We start from the raw sequence: 15911 nt of genomic DNA, 5'->3' as shown, positions 1-15911 counted from the left end.
AGTGATAAAGAGAAAGTCTAGCTGTTGCTCCTTTATTAAACCTCTGATATCTTGGCAGTGCCTGGTGATAAATGTCAAAACAATAAAGTCACTACCTCAAACACAAGTGGAAGTAGTGTGACCACAAACATCCCTTCTGGACTAGGCTATTTGATCCAAGGTTCACATGAAAAAGTATGAAGACCTGGAACATGAGTGGGAGTCTAAGCCTGAGAGGTAAGGGTGAAAGGATCCCTTGTGAGAAAGCAGACCCGAATATACTTGTTCCCTTAACCCCAATGCTTCTTTACACGTGCATTCCTTAACATGCACTGATATATTAATTAACCACATTTTAATGTTCTTTTTATACTAACCTGAAGTGTTCACTAAGCTTAACATGCATGCTATGTTTCATGGTTTCCTTAAGCCCAGAAACCGTTTTATTTAAGGTTGTACATTTGCTCATTTTCTGCATCTTGTAATAAAGTATGCTTTTCAGAAAGTTGTGGAATTCAGCATCATGTTTATGTACCTTTATCTGCACCTCAGGGGCGGCTCTCATTCTTCCTGTGAAAAGATCCTGCCTCCTGCTCATTAGTAACATCGAAGTAACAGTTTCAATCTCATGTTCATGTTCCAATTGACCTTGAGAGTACTGGGAGTAAAGTGTACGAAAAACCTGTTTACATTGAATATAAATGAGCACTTGTTGCAGAAGGAAGCCAGAACGAATGGTGGTAATTAAGGAATATGCTACTTACCAGTATGCATCTGTTCTTGGCATGTAGAGCTGCAGAGTCACACACTGAGGATAAGATCGCCATCTGGTGTTGGGCTCGGATGATTGCAGGTTGTTGTCGTCTTCGGAAGAAGCCTTTGGTCACGAGGTTGGTGACTCCTCCCCTGGACAACAGTGCGCATGGGCATCCACTCCATCGTCAGATTGTTTTTTCGCCACGAAGGGAAAAGATGGAGTGTTTAGGAATGAAAGAAGGATGTCCATGTGTAATGTCTAAGTAAGACAGATGCTGGAACAGATACAGGTCCCGGGGAGGCGGGCGGGCGTGTGTGACTCTGCAGCTCTACATGCCAAGAACAGATGCATACTGGTAAGTAGCATATTCCGTTCGAGGCATATGAGCTGCAGATCACACACTGAGGATAGATTGTATAGCAGTGCTTCCCCTTAGCGGTGGTCGCCTGTATCCGTTGCAGCAGTTTGAAATAAAGTTTTTAGGACAGCCTGGCCCACTGAGGCCTGTTGTTTGGCTTGCACATCAACACAGTAGTGTTTAGTGAAGGTATGCGTGGTAGACCACGTGGCTGCCTTGCAAATGTCTTCTAGGGGAATGTTACCTAAGAAGGCCATAGAAGCCCCTATTTTACGCGTGGAGTGCGCCCTAGGGGGAACTGGAAGTGTACGTTTAGCCTTTTGGTAGCATATTTGGATGCATTTAACTATCCACCGGGCTATACCGGATTTGGAGATGGGATTGCCTTTATGTGGTGGTGCGAAAGCAACAAAGAGTTGTTTTGTCTTTTGAAAAGGTTTCGTCCTGTCGATGTAATAAAGCAAGGCTCTTTTGACATCTAAGGTGTGTAGGGCCCTTTCAGCTACGGAGTCTGGGTTTGGGAAAAAGACTGGTAGCTCTACTGATTGGTTAAGGTGGAAAGGGGAAATCACTTTTGGGAGAAATTTAGGGTTTGTCCTAAGAACCACTTTGTTACGGTGTAGTTGTAAGAAAGGTTCCTCTAGTGTAAGGGCTTGTATTTCACTTACTCTTCGTAGGGAAGTGATTGCGACAAGGAAAGCTACCTTCCATGTTAGGAATTGTAATTCACATTTGTGCATAGGTTCAAATGGGGGACCCATAAGTCTTGTTAGAACCACATTGAGATTCCACACTGGGGAAGGTGGTAATCTTGGGCGAAGAATTCTTTTGAGACCTTCCATAAACGCTTTGATGGCTGGTACCTTAAAAAGGGACAGGTGTTGCCTATTTTGCAAGTAGGCTGCTAAGGCTGCTAGGTGTAAACGTATAGAGGAATACGCTAGATTGCATCTTTGCAAGTGTAGTAGATAGCAAATGATGTTTTGGATGGAAGCATCTAATGGGTGTATGTCATTATTAGCGCAGTAGATGGCAAATCGTTTCCATTTCGCGGCATAACACGCTCTAGTAGTAGGTCGTCTGGCTTCCTTTATGATATTCATACAGTCTGGAGGGAGATTGAGGTATCCGAACTCTAAGACCTCAGGAGCCAGATCGCTAGGTTCAGTGTTTGAGGATCTGGGTGTCTGATTTCTCCATTTCAATTCAATTTATTTATTATGTTTTGGCACTACAAAGAGGGCCACACAAACAAAATACACAAAATACATATACATATTCCATCATAAAAAGAAAAAATAAACAATTACAACATTCTCCATCGAAAAGGGCATACTATGACACAATCCTCCTCATTTCATCAATAAATATCTAAAAAACCTTTAAAAAAGTTAAAAATATTGAAGCAAAACATTTCATTGGGAGGGGTATATAAAGCTTTTAAAAAGGAATTCGCATCAAGGATTCCTAATTGTAGACAAATTGATTTTAACCACCTTAAACGAAGTAAACGTAATGCAGGACAAATAAACAATACATGAGTACGATCCTGTGCTGACATATTACAGAGATTACATAGGGGGGAAGACCCATACCATTTAGCCAAGAGGGAATTAAGCGGCAATAAATCTTGCTTCAAAAGAAACCAAAATCTCCGAATACCATGTGTTAAATTCCAAAATACATAAGGTTGAACAAACTTCCTAGAGTAAGAATTACACAGTAGGGCACTTCGCTTCTTAGCTATCATGGATTCTTTATCCCTCCTGAAGCAAAGAGACCAGGAAGCCTGCTTCAAAAGAGATTTTAGTTGGGAAGAAGAAATAATAAAAATAGAACTCTCATCTAATTCAAGAAGTGCCACTGCCTTTCTGAAATTCTTAACAATTTGAGAGTGCTCTTTAAAACTTCCCAATAATTCACTCTTGAGAAGGGATCTCAAAGTCCCCATTTCTCCTCTGGCAAGGCTGGCGACCCAACGTACTAATGCAGACAGGCCCTGTACCCAACTGCTACGCAGACCAAATTCTAGTCTAAGAGCAGCTGTAGAGCAAGCCGAATTCAGGGTGGTTAAAGACCTTAATAATTTTCCTTCAATCATATGAAGGAAGCCCCAGTGTTTTAAATCCATCAATTCTATTCCGTATAGGAGGGTTGAGGGGATTTTTGCCTTATAAACCTCTAATAAAAGAGCAAAATGTCTTCTCTCTGTAGCGGAATAAAGAGAACTCAAGCTTTTGCCTTGAGACAGGGCTTTACGAGAGTTTTTATCAATGTGTTGCCTTTCGCTCAGGTTTGCTGAAACAATTCTTCCTAAAAAGGTATATGATTTAACCACTTCTAATTTCTGCCCACCTACTGACCAACCATAATTCTCAGATTTGGATTTTTTCCTCCCTGTGATGCACATAATTTTACTTTTTGAGGCATTTATCTTCAAAAAGTGGGACTCAGCAAAATCATGTAAAGCCTGCAGACGATTAGCTAAGCCTTTAGGAGTTAAATCTAAAATTAAAATATCGTCAGCATATAAAAGGCAGGCTATATTATAACCCCCCACTACCGGGGCTATACCAACACAAGATGCGAGCGAGTTTGGAAGATCAGCAATATACAGGGAGAACAACAGAGGAGCCAGAAGACAACCTTGTTTTAAACCATTAGTGGAGGGAATAGCACACGAGAGTCCCCTTTCTCCACCCTGTAACACTCGACACCAAGTGTCCGAATGTAGAGATCGTGCTAGGTCTAATAGAAGAGGGGGCATACCTAATATAGCTAGCTTTCTCCACAGCAGAGGACGATCCACTTTGTCGAATGCTGTAGAGAAATCAATAAAATCCGCATAGACTCCTCCACCACGAACTCTTACATATTTGTCCAGGATAACCTGCAGGGCTGTAAGGTTATCCAAAGTACTATGCCCTTTGCGGAAGCCCGTTTGTTCAAGAGGCAAAATCTGATTCGCCTCGACCCAATCAGTGATTAAAGCTAGAAGGCATTTGGAAAAGACTTTTCCAATAGCATCAAGGAGAGCTATCTGACGATAGTTCATTGGATTATTCCTATCGCCCTTCTTGAACAGGGGCACCAAAATGCTCCCCTTCCAAGAGGATGGCACAGTCTTACTTGAAAAGCAAGCACTAAATAAAGGAAAGAGGATTTTACTCCATAGAACAGGATCTAACTTTAGTATCGAAATGGGAAGTTCATCGGGCCCCATAGCTCCAGAGGAACGCATATCCTTAATAGCCATTTCAATGGTTTTCTCTGAAGGGGCTTCAATAGAAAGCTCAACATCTCTCGGAGCTTCTAAGGAGCACTCACCTTCAAATGTTACGCCATTCCCAGCATAAAGGGCGGAGATAAACGACACCCATAATGATTCGGCAATAGGAATAGGATGAGGGCTGACTCTAGCTCCACAACCCTCTCCGATGAGAGACCAACATTTTCTAGTGTTGCCATGTTCAACCGCCTCCCTTAATCTGATCCAAAGAGAATCCTCTTTTTCCTTTTTAAGTTTCTTCTTGACGCGACTTCTCCTTCTTTTTAACAAATATATTTTGTTTTTTAATTCAGTAGATCTACACAGAAATTGTTCCCGCACTAACCTGTTTATTGCCTTATTTAAAGGGATCAGCGAACTGGGAACAAAGCTCCTCTTTTTGGAAAAGGAGGATCTATTAGCAACACGAATAACCTCCTTCATAAAATCCTCAAAATGAGTCAGTTCAGAACCCTGCCAATAGATCAATTCTAGGATAGTTTTTCCTAAAATACACTTCAGGCCCTTCCTGGCTTTAAAATTCCAGAAACATCTTCCAGTATTCTTATGAAAATTAAATATATCGCTATTAAGATGCCATGAGTCAGAATTTGGAAAAAATAAAGACAAATCTATAGTGATCACGTTGTGATCACTGAATAATGTCGGTAAGACTACCAGATCTTTTACTAGAGAAAAGACATCATAGTCAATAATTACATAATCCAAGATTGACTGACTGAAGGGGGATCTATGAGTATAGTTAGCAGGAAAATCGGAGGGAAGCCTACCATTCACTATTATCCCCTCAGTTGCAGAAAGTTCAGTAGATGGCAAATCGTTTCCATTTCGCGGCATAACACGCTCTAGTAGTAGGTCGTCTGGCTTCCTTTATGATATTCATACAGTCTGGAGGGAGATTGAGGTATCCGAACTCTAAGACCTCAGGAGCCAGATCGCTAGGTTCAGTGTTTGAGGATCTGGGTGTCTGATTTCTCCATGGTTCTGGGTTAATAGATCCGGGGAGAGGCGTAGCCTTTGATGTGGAACTAAAGATAGTTCCAGAAGTGTGGTGAACCACGGTTGACGTGCCCAAGTGGGAGCTACTAGTATTAGTGTTAGCGACTGTTGTTTCAGTTTGCGTACCACAAATGGAACTAGTGGGAGAGGCGGAAAAGCGTACGCAAATCTGCCTGACCAGTTCATCCATAGGGCATTGCCCTTCGACTGTGGGTGTGGAAACCTGGCGGCGAAGGTTGGGCATTTTGTGTTTTCGGGAGTGGCGAACAGGTCTATGTCTGGTTGTCCCCATTTTTGGAAGAAGGGGAGTAGAACCTTGGGGTGTAATTCCCATTCGTGGATATGCTGTGTGTGGCGACTCAGGAGGTCGGCCACCTGATTGTGGATCCCTGGGAGATGTTCTGCTAACAGGTAGATGTTTTGGGGAATTGCCCATCTCCAGATTTGCTGTGCCAGTTGAGACAGTTGGAGAGAATGTGTCCCTCCCTGTTTCTGTATATAATACATTGTCGTCATGTTGTCTGTGCGTATGAGGACAGTTTTGTTCTTTAGGTGTACCTGAAAGGATTTTAGTGCTAGGAACACTGCTGAAGAGTTCCAGGTGGTTGATGTGGAGCAGTTTTTGTTGACTGGTCCATCTGCCCTGAGTGGTATGGTGAAGGAGGTGGGCTCCCCACCCCGTGAGAGATGCGTCGGTAGTTAGCACAACTTGTGGAAGAGGCTCTAAGAACGGTCGCCCTTTGGACAGGTTGATGGTGTTCCACCATTTCAGTGAGCGAAGTGAGCGACTGTCCACCAACACCAGATCGGTAAGTTGTCCGTGAGCTTGGTTCCACTGTTGTGCTAAACATTCCTGTAAGGGACGCATTTGAAGTCGTGCGTGTGGGACTATGGAGATGCATGACGCCATCATGCCTAGGAGCTGCATGAACACTCTTGCTGGAAGAGATGGATGAGTTTGAAATTGAGAGATGAGATTTTGTATACTGGCTATCCTGGCAGTGCTGGGATAAGCAATGGCTTTGGATGTATCTATGGTTGCTCCTAGATACTGATGTAAGTGGGAAGGTTGTAGGTGGGATTTGGGGTAGTTGATAGTGAATCCCAAATCGTGGAGAGTTTGAATCGTGCGATGAGTGTGGAGAACGCATTTTTGGTGTGTATTGGCTTTTATGAGCCAATCGTCCAGATAGGGGAAGACATGGATCTGTTGTCTTCTGAGGTGCGCTGCCACGACTGCTAGGCACTTGGTGAACACTCTGGGTGCTGTTGTTACTCCGAATGGGAGAACTGTAAATTGATAGTGTTGCCCATCTACCACAAATCGTAGATATTTTCTGTGAGCGGGATGCATAGGGATGTGAAAGTATGCGTCCTTGAGGTCTAATGTGGCAAGGAAGTCTCCCTGTTGTAAAAGTGGGAGGACTTGTTGGAGGGTGGTCATATGAAAATGATCCGAATGTATATACTGGTTTAGTAGTCTGAGATCCAGTATGGGCCTTAGTGTTTTGCCCTTTTTGGGAATGAGGAAGTATAGAGAATATACCCCTGTTCCCTGATGTTGAAGGGGGACTGGTTCTATCGCATGTTTTTGTAACAGGGATTGAACTTCTTGTTTGAGGAGAGAGAGATGATGTGAGGACATTGGACGTTGTTTGGGCGGTATGTTTGGGGGGGATTGTATGAGTTCGAGGCAGTAGCCAGACTGGATAATTTGTCTTACCCACCTGTCTGTGGTGATGGAAGTCCAGACAGGTAGGAATTGTTGGAGCCGCCCCCCGACTGGAGTGGAATGGTCTGGGGGGAGTGGTGGCAAGTCACTGTTTAGTGGCTGGGGAGGTGCGGGTGTTATTGTTGTTTCCCGGCCCTCGACCTTTGTTATTGTTTCCCCGATAACCTCCACGGAAATATCCTCTGTTAGGGGATGTTTGTCCCGAATTTTTAAAGGTGGATGTGGTCTCAGTTCCCGTGTTTTTGGAGCCTCCTCTATAAAAGGAGCGACGAAAGGAACCCCGGTTTTGAGGAGACTGCAGTGCTCCCATAGACTTGGCAGTTTCATTATCCTTTTTCATTTTCTCCAATGCAGTATCCACTGCAGGGCCAAATAACTGCTCTTGGTTGAAAGGTTGAGCCAGAATTGCGGTTTGAACCTCCGGTTTAAAACCGGAAATACGGAGCCAGGCATGTCGTCTGAGTAAGACGCTAGTATTGACCGCTCTAGAAGCAGTATCTGCCGCATCTAAGGCGCATTTAATGGAGGCATTAGATATTAATTTGCCTTCTTGGATGAGGTCAGAGGCCTGGGACTTAAAGGGTTCAGGCAGATGTTGCATAAGGTCCTCAAGTTGGTCATAATGCGCCCTATCATACCTGGCTAACAGGGCCTGGGTATTCGCAATACGCCAATGGTTAGCCGCCTGCGCGGCGACCCGTTTGCCTGAGGCCTCTAAAAGCTTAGACTCTTTGTCTGGGGGAGGCGTTTCTCCAGTTGTCTGTGAGTTAACGCGCTTCCTGGCATTTGATACGACCAAGGAGTCTAAAGGGAGCTGGGCCTTAATGTATGCAGGGTCTTGCGGGGCTGGTCGGTACTTTTTTTCGATGCGTGGGTTGAGAACCCTAGCTCGAACAGGGTCTTTAAAGACTTCAGTAGCATGCTTTATAACCCCTTTGATCATGGGCAGTATGTGAACAGTTTTTTGTGACTGCTCAAAGGTATCGAGGAGAAAGTCCTCTTCAAGGGCGTCTGTGTGCATTGTGACGCCGTGGAATGTTGCTGCCCTATTTATAAGTTGGCCAAACCCTAAGTGGTCATCAGGAGGGGAGGGCTTGGAGGGGTAGGTAGTGGGGTCAGGCATGTCAGGTATTGGATAAGACCAGTCATCTACGGGTGCTGTGTCTGGGAACGTAAAAGGGTTGTTTGGATCAACAGGATCATTAAATAAATCAGGGTCCGCCCCTTCCCCCAAGTCATCATTATCATCCTGTGGAGGAGGTGAATGATAGGGAGATGGTAAAGGTAAAGGTAAAGGAGAAGGAGGAGGAGGAGGGGGGGACGGGTTAGGAGGTAATAAAGGAGAGGAAGGACGAAGTGGTGAAGTAGCACAGTCCTTCTTCCGTATGGGAGCTGGAGGTGGTGTGATGTCCAGCTTCCGTTTCTTGTATGGGACGGCAGTCACATGTCCGGTTTCGGGATTGATGTAGATCCGCTTTTGAGTAGGATCTGGGCGAAAAAGTTCATCTGGCTCCGAAGGCGGTGGTGGTGATGACCGTTTCGGGTCTTTATGAACTTTTTTCGGTGTGGACGGAGTTTTCGGTACCGATGGATTTTTCGGTGCCGAAAGAGGTTTCGGCGCCGATGGAGTCTTCGGTGCCGATGGTTTTTTCGGTGCCAAAGGAAATTTCGGTGCCGAGGGACTTTTAGGCATCGATGTCGAAGAACGTTTCGGCGCCGGTGGAGACTTCGGTGCCGAGGAACGTTTCGGTGCCGAAGGAGATTTCGGTCTTGGAGCCTGTTTCGGTGCCGACAGTGGAGTTTTCGGTGCCGAAGGTGTTATAGGCACAATCACATGAGGTTTGCTCGAGCCCGAGCCACCTACAGGCTTAGATATCTTCGGAGCCGGGCCCGAGGGCGGGGCTTCTGAAGAGGATTTCCGGTCTCGACTGGGCCCAGCTGGCGGAGTCTTGACCAATGTCTTTTTGGATGGGGCAGGGGCAGGGGGGTTGGTACTCACACGCTGCCCTGGAGTGATGAGGTCATCGGAATCGTCGGCCTCGGACACGATCTCGAGATCTTCGGTGTCATCTTCAGGAACATCCTGAGCAAAGATGTCCTCCGGTTCTGGAGCTGGTTTGGCCATAATATGGCGTCGAGCTCTTCGGTCCCGGAGGGTCTTCTTGGAACGGAAAGCGGAACAAGCTGGACAGGTCGATTCGTTGTGTTCCGGCGACAGGCAGAGGTTACAAACCTCGTGGTGATCACTGTGGGGGAACTTCGCTCCACACCGGGGGCATTTCTTGAAGGGTGTCCTGTCCATCAGCCGCTTCCGGAACCGGTCCGAGATGATTTCGATGTCGATTGAAAGAAGATTGAAGAATTAAATCGAATGCTGAAAGTTTTCTGCTGGAGCGGAAAAAAGTTCATCCGAACCCAATGGCGGAAAAAAACAATCTGACGATGGAGTGGATGCCCATGCGCACTGTTGTCCAGGGGAGGAGTCACCAACCTCGTGACCAAAGGCTTCTTCCGAAGACGACAACAACCTGCAATCATCCGAGCCCAACACCAGATGGCGATCTTATCCTCAGTGTGTGATCTGCAGCTCATATGCCTCGAACATAGGAATTTATTATAATTAGATATAATTATAAAAGGCCCAAAGGCAGCATAAGATTTAATAGACTTAACAGCTCAATAAGAAACCGGCAAGTCGCCGAAGCATTCTATGACGTCACTTAAGTACCCGGTGAGGGTTCTAAGGTGACACATAGAGGCGCGTGACAATCAGAGAAAAGAAAGGGAAAAAAATACACAAGTGGACGGTAAGTAAGGAAAGCAATGAGAAGAAATACTTAACAAATATAATATGAATACATGGGAGGTACAACATCTTCCTCCTTTACAATGAATAAAACAAATTAAAACATAACAAAATTGTCATATTGTTTGGGAATCCTGACCGCTCTGCCTGACACAGTTCGGTTTTGATTAAAGTTGGTTTGACAATGAAAAGCATCATCAACCCGGACAACATTACCATTTTCGGTTATAGATTCATTAGGATTCATCGGGCAAAGCATCAACTTGTTTAGGTGGGTTACTGTCATTACCATTAAATCATTTTCCTCTAGTGGTGTGGTTGTGTTTCTTTCAAGTACAGAAGAATTAAATGTATCATTAACATCGTAAAAACCATTGTTACAAGATGATTTGCTTTCAAAATCCAACAAACTGTCATTGTTAATATCATATTGTTCTGAACTACCTTTCATTATAATTTTTTTCCTGGCCTTCTTTTAATTTTACAATGTCATCTTTGCTCCACCAACGATTTTTACCAAGGTAAACAGCACCTTTAGAAACCTCTTTTACACAAAAAGGAATGGTAAATGTAGTTTCGCCTTTAGGCACTTTGTATGGTTTCTTTATTATGACCCAATCGCCTTTCTTCAACACCTTTTCTTTAGCTTTATTACTCAAATCGGAATACATTTTAGTGATCTTTTGCTTAGCTACAACTTTCTCTTTAACCTTGATGACATCATCATTTATGGTATCAGTAGTGTTACTCTTTCTATACCTCTCATTGGTTTTTGGTGTCAGAACGGTGTTACAATTCCTACCTCTCATTAAATAGAAAGGAGTGTGTTTAGTTGTCTCATTGATAGTGTTATTATAACTCCTTATTTTTTCTCTGATATACTCTTGGACATTTAAATTAGATGCTATAGCTAGTTGATCACCCTCCTTTAAAAATCTATTAACTCTCTCCACTTGCCCGTTAGAATTTGGACTATAAAGTGGTGTTTTTCTTGTTTTATACCAAGTTTTTTAAAGAAAATCATTCATTTGTTTAGATACCAATTGAGTACCATTATCTGAAATGATAATTTTAGGTTGACCTTCCAAAGCAAACATTCTTTTAAGGAACTGAATTACAAAATCTGTAGTTATATTAGGTAAGAACTCATAATGCACCCATTTAGAGTAATAATCAGTTAAAACAACTAAATATTTGCAGTCATTTTGTAGAACATTAAACGGACCAGAAAAGTCTATGGCAATTTTTGACCACGGTCCATTTGGTATTTCTACCATTTGCATTTCACTCTTTGTTACTCTCCAATGTTTATCTGCCTTCAAACATTGTTCACATTTGTCAATGAAAACGTTGACATCGTTGTTTATTCCTGGCCACCAATAATAGTTTTTTTTAATGTTCTTTGTTGCGGTACTTCCAGGATGCCCCTTATGAGCGAGATGTATTAGTTTTTCCTTAACTTTAACGGTGGTACAAAGAGATCATTTCTTATTAGAAATCCATTTTCTATAGTTAGTTCATCACAAACTTATTGAAAACTTTTCATTTCCGCATTTAAGTTTCTAATCGGCGGCCATTTGGTAGTTAAGGAATCAAAGACGTTTTTAATGATGACATCCGCTTCTTGATTTTCAAACCATTCACTTTCGCTGATCAATCCTTCACACATAATAGTGGCATCGATATGTGCCACTACACATTCTGTATCATCAAGTAGACCTTCCTCACTATCACCAACAGGCAAACGTGATAAGCAGTCTGCTCTATAATTTAATCCACCTTTAATGTGTCTAATTTTGAAATTAAATTCTTGTAATTTAGATAGTAGTCTTATCAACCTTGCACTTGCTTTTCCATTTCCACGACCACATCCGTCCATCATGTAAATTAATGGTTTATGGTCAGCTACTATTTCAAACTCCTTTCCCCATAAAAATGTCTTTAATTTTTCCACTGCCCATACACATGCTAGTGTTTCTCGTTCGATAGTACTGTAGTTTTTTTCAGCATTACTTAGTTTTCTTGAAATAAAAGCAATGGTATTTTCTTTTTCATCTTTCTTTTGGCAAAATACAGCACCAATGCCCAGGGCACTAGCATCTACCGTTATAATGTTTTTTAGAGTTGGATCAAATGGCTGAAGTGTTGGTGCTTCGACGATACTTCAAGAAGAAAAAAAAAACATGCACATGGCCACGTGGCCAGGAAAGTGAAACTGATCTTTGATCGCGCACAAGTGAAAGCAGCTGCAGCATCACGTCTGGCGAGTGGTGTGCGATGTGCGCGCACCATGACGAGAGAGGAAAGCCAGATGGCGCCTCTGCTCGTCATTGTGCGCGTAACCGCATGCTCTATGCCACCCGGTCGGACTTTTGAAAGCCCACTCACTAAATGTCTTGCCAGACCAGCGCATACGCTGGCTCAGGCGAGACCTAAAAATGAAGACAGAAATAACTGAATCATTTCCACACCTATAGCCTTAAAATATTTAAATGCTTCTGGCGGCCTCTGTGCAGATGAAAATAAAGATATCTTTAACTTTACAGACTGACGCAAGTTTAAACTATACATACCTTGTGGAGGTATGGCCAAATAGATGTAATCACAATTGAAAACCCTGTTGAGGGGGGAAAAAGAGATTAATTCATGTCAAAGACAATTAGTCAAGGAAACAATGCAGGCTACTATTAAGAAGAGTATATGTAAATGAATAAATGTTTACACATATATACGACATGCAGTGGTACAAAATGCCTATATTTTACTAGGAACCATGAAATACGTTGCATATTTCAGTTAAAGGATAATATTAGGGTTTGAAAAAAGGCATTGTATTCATCGTACCTGCACCAAAATAAACACGTAACATACAAATACATAACGGGTAAACACGATTATATGATGCCATCTCCGGGCATGTGGTGAGATTCACTAAAACCTCAGCCTAGTGGTTTATTATAATGTCATCAGAACACATTATTGTTCAGTATCACAAATATATTTTTTCAAGGCGCTTAAAGCTAACAAGAGAGCAAACAGATAAGAAGTCACTGAGAAAACAAAAGAAAATTGACTGAACACGAAGGAAGACGAAATGTAGAGGAAATATCTTCTTTTGTTCAGTGAAATCATCATAGTCAGTGCCACTGAAATTATGAGACACTGAAGTATCATATTATGCTGCACAATTGAATGAATTATGAAGCAAGAAAAGGCAAATTATGCGGCAGTACATTTTGTGACAATATTACTGCATTATTTAGTTTTTTTTACACATTAATACTGTCTGTGCATAGGTTCCACCTAATTAGTAAAAGTTTAACACTCAAATACAGCAATAGGCAATTGAAAAGTGACCACTCAACTTCTGAAAAAGACCTTCTACTGCACCGCAACATGTGCTGCTGCATTTTACATACATTTTGATTTGTCTGAGCTGGGATTTTTTGGTGGGTGAAATCTGCAAATAATTTAGCAATTGGTGTATTATGTGGCAAAATGCTGCAAATCCATAATTACGTGGAAAACAGTACAGTATCATATGATTCAAGTTGGGGCGTTGCTTGCGCGAGCAAGAGGGCGGACGCAAGTTAACATCGCTCTGCCGCACACCCAAAGTTATCCTTCGTATATTTCCAGCATAACTGGCATCCGGCACTCTCTGGACACCACTGTCAAGTTGCTGCGACCGCTGGTTGCGGAGATACCCTTATAAAGCGGACAGCCCGCGCTGTTGCCGAATGACAGGACCTGCAAAGGTCCGGCGGTGCCGCAGCAGTTGAAGAAGTTTAGTTTAGTTCGTTTATATTTGTAAAGCGCCAAATCACCAACGGTCTCTAAGCGCTACAGACCATGAACCCAGGAGTGCCATAATGCTTGCAAAGCTTATCCAAACGCCTCAGTGAACAAGATAGTCTTAAGTTTCTTCCTGAATGGAAGGAGAGTCACCTCACCACGCAGACTCTCTGGAAGCTTATTCCAAAGCTGGGGAATCACGACGAGAAGGCACGTCCCCCTAGGGTTGTTCTATTAGAGCGTGGGCAAGCCAACAGATGTGCTTCCGAAGAGCGGAGACAGCGACCAGGCACATAAGGCATCAGACGGTCTTTAATGTAGCTGGGCGCCGCTCCATACTTAGCTTTATGTGCAATGAATCTGATCCTCTGCTTAATAGGGAGCCAGTGTAGCTGCTGTAGCAACGGAGTGGCATGAGATCGTCTCGGCAATTTGAGAATCAGTCGTGCTACATCATTTAGAACCACCTGGAGTATCCCCAGAAGTTTATCGGGAAGTCCTATGTATACTGCATTGCCGTAATCCAAGCGTGACAGGATTAAGGTCGCCACCACAGTACGCATAGTCACAAAAGACAGCAAGGGTACAAGTTTCCGTAGTTGCCTCATCAATCCCACGCAACTTCCCACCACCACAGCTACCTGCTTATCCATCATTAGCGTGGAATCTAACCTAATACCCAGGCTCTTCACAGCTGGCACGGGTATCGGAGTGGTTCCGAGCTCTTGTGGCCAGAAGTGGCTAGACCAGGGGTTAGCCCCTGTGACAACAGCAAGGACCTCCGTCTTGTCCGTGTTTACTTTGAGTGAATTCAAGGTCATCCAGTTTATGGTAAACCGAAGGATGTTCTGTACCTTAAGCTGTGCCTGGGGGGAATTATCAATGCGAATGATTAGCTGGGTGTCATCAGCATAGTTGTAAACCTGACAGTCCAGTTTAGCCAATGCTCCTATCAGAGACTGGAGATAGATATTAAAAAGCAGGGGGGACAACGCAGAGCCCTGCGGAACCCCACAAGGCTGGGCGCCGCGCCTAGATGCACATTCCCCTATTTGGACTTTTTGGGACAAATCTTCCAGGAAGGAGACAATCCATTGGAGGACTGTCCCAGTGGCTCCCAACAGACTGACGCAGGCCACCAATTGTGCATGGTTCACCGTATCAAATGCGGCGGAGAGGTCCAATAGGATTAGCACTGAGGGGTGCTTCTTATCAGCTGTTAGCCTTAGCTCATCCAGTACTGAGAGCATCACCAACTCAGTGCTGTTGTGGGCTCTAAATCCCGCTTGCTTAGCATGTAGCAGCTGCTGCTCTTCCAGGAAGGTTGAAAGCATTCTAAGCATATGTTGCTCAAGCACCTTAGCCAGGTATGGAAGTCTGGAGATCGGTCGAAAAATTTTCAGATTCTTAGGGTCCGCCAGTGGGATTACCATGGCTTCCTTAAATTTGTGTGGAACTTTCCCTGTTGCTAGGGACAGATTCAGGGGGGATAGTATCTCTGGCCCTACCACTGGGAGACCCATTAGAAACACCCTGGCAGGGCAGGGGTCTTCTGGTGACCCAGACTTTACTTTGGCCATGATATAAGCCAGACCTTTAATATCAAGTGCAGGGTACATAGAGAGTATGCCTCCCTGATAATCTGGTGGATCAAGCACTGGGAAGGGACACTGTCTTATACAAGTAGTGCCTATTTCTCCAATGATATCTCTGACCTTGGTAAGAAAGAAGTCCTGTATCTTGTCACAGTCCTCCTGATTAACGACCAACCTCAATTCCTCCTTTTTGCTGAGCTCCCTGAGTACTTTAAATGTCTCCTTTTGAGTGTCAGTGGCTTCCCTAATCTTCGAATCATAGTAAGCAGATTTTGTGGCTATCAATGAGGCTTTGTAGAAAGCTAATTTTGTTTTATAGTTTTCCCGAGCTGATGGTGCATATGATTTCCGAATCAACAAAGAAAGGGACAGCTAGGGCTTAATAGAGGTCCAACGTACTTGCCCTGAGTTAAGCTAGTAGACAAAGAAAGGTACGAAGTTCCTCGGTGGCAAGTTGGCCACCTGGTGTGTACTGAAGATAGTGAGGAGGTGGGGGATACCTCCTGTCGGAACTAGGATCCTCACACACCCAGCAAGCTAGGTGTTATGCTTCATCATATGGGTCTGCTCCTCATCGTGCAATGCTCGACGGGCACCCATA

The 15911-nt window shown here is 43.7% G+C and overlaps 1 protein-coding gene across 1 annotated transcript in view; it reads right to left on the bottom strand.

Moving 5' to 3' along the window:
• Positions 1-15911, bottom strand: part of MFSD8 (major facilitator superfamily domain containing 8) — a 212570-nt gene that overhangs the window by 105343 nt on the left and 91316 nt on the right. Inside the window, exon 3 of the mRNA XM_085641529.1 lies at positions 12494-12537. Within this exon, the coding sequence (XP_085497655.1) occupies positions 12494-12537 (44 nt within the window). The remainder of the gene's footprint in view (positions 1-12493; positions 12538-15911) is intronic.

The sequence above is a fragment of the Triturus cristatus genome, chromosome 2_2 (genome assembly GCF_964204655.1).
Source record: "Triturus cristatus chromosome 2_2, aTriCri1.1, whole genome shotgun sequence".
Classification (NCBI taxonomy): domain Eukaryota; kingdom Metazoa; phylum Chordata; class Amphibia; order Caudata; family Salamandridae; genus Triturus; species Triturus cristatus.
This window is presented reverse-complemented; position numbering and strand designations above follow the sequence as displayed.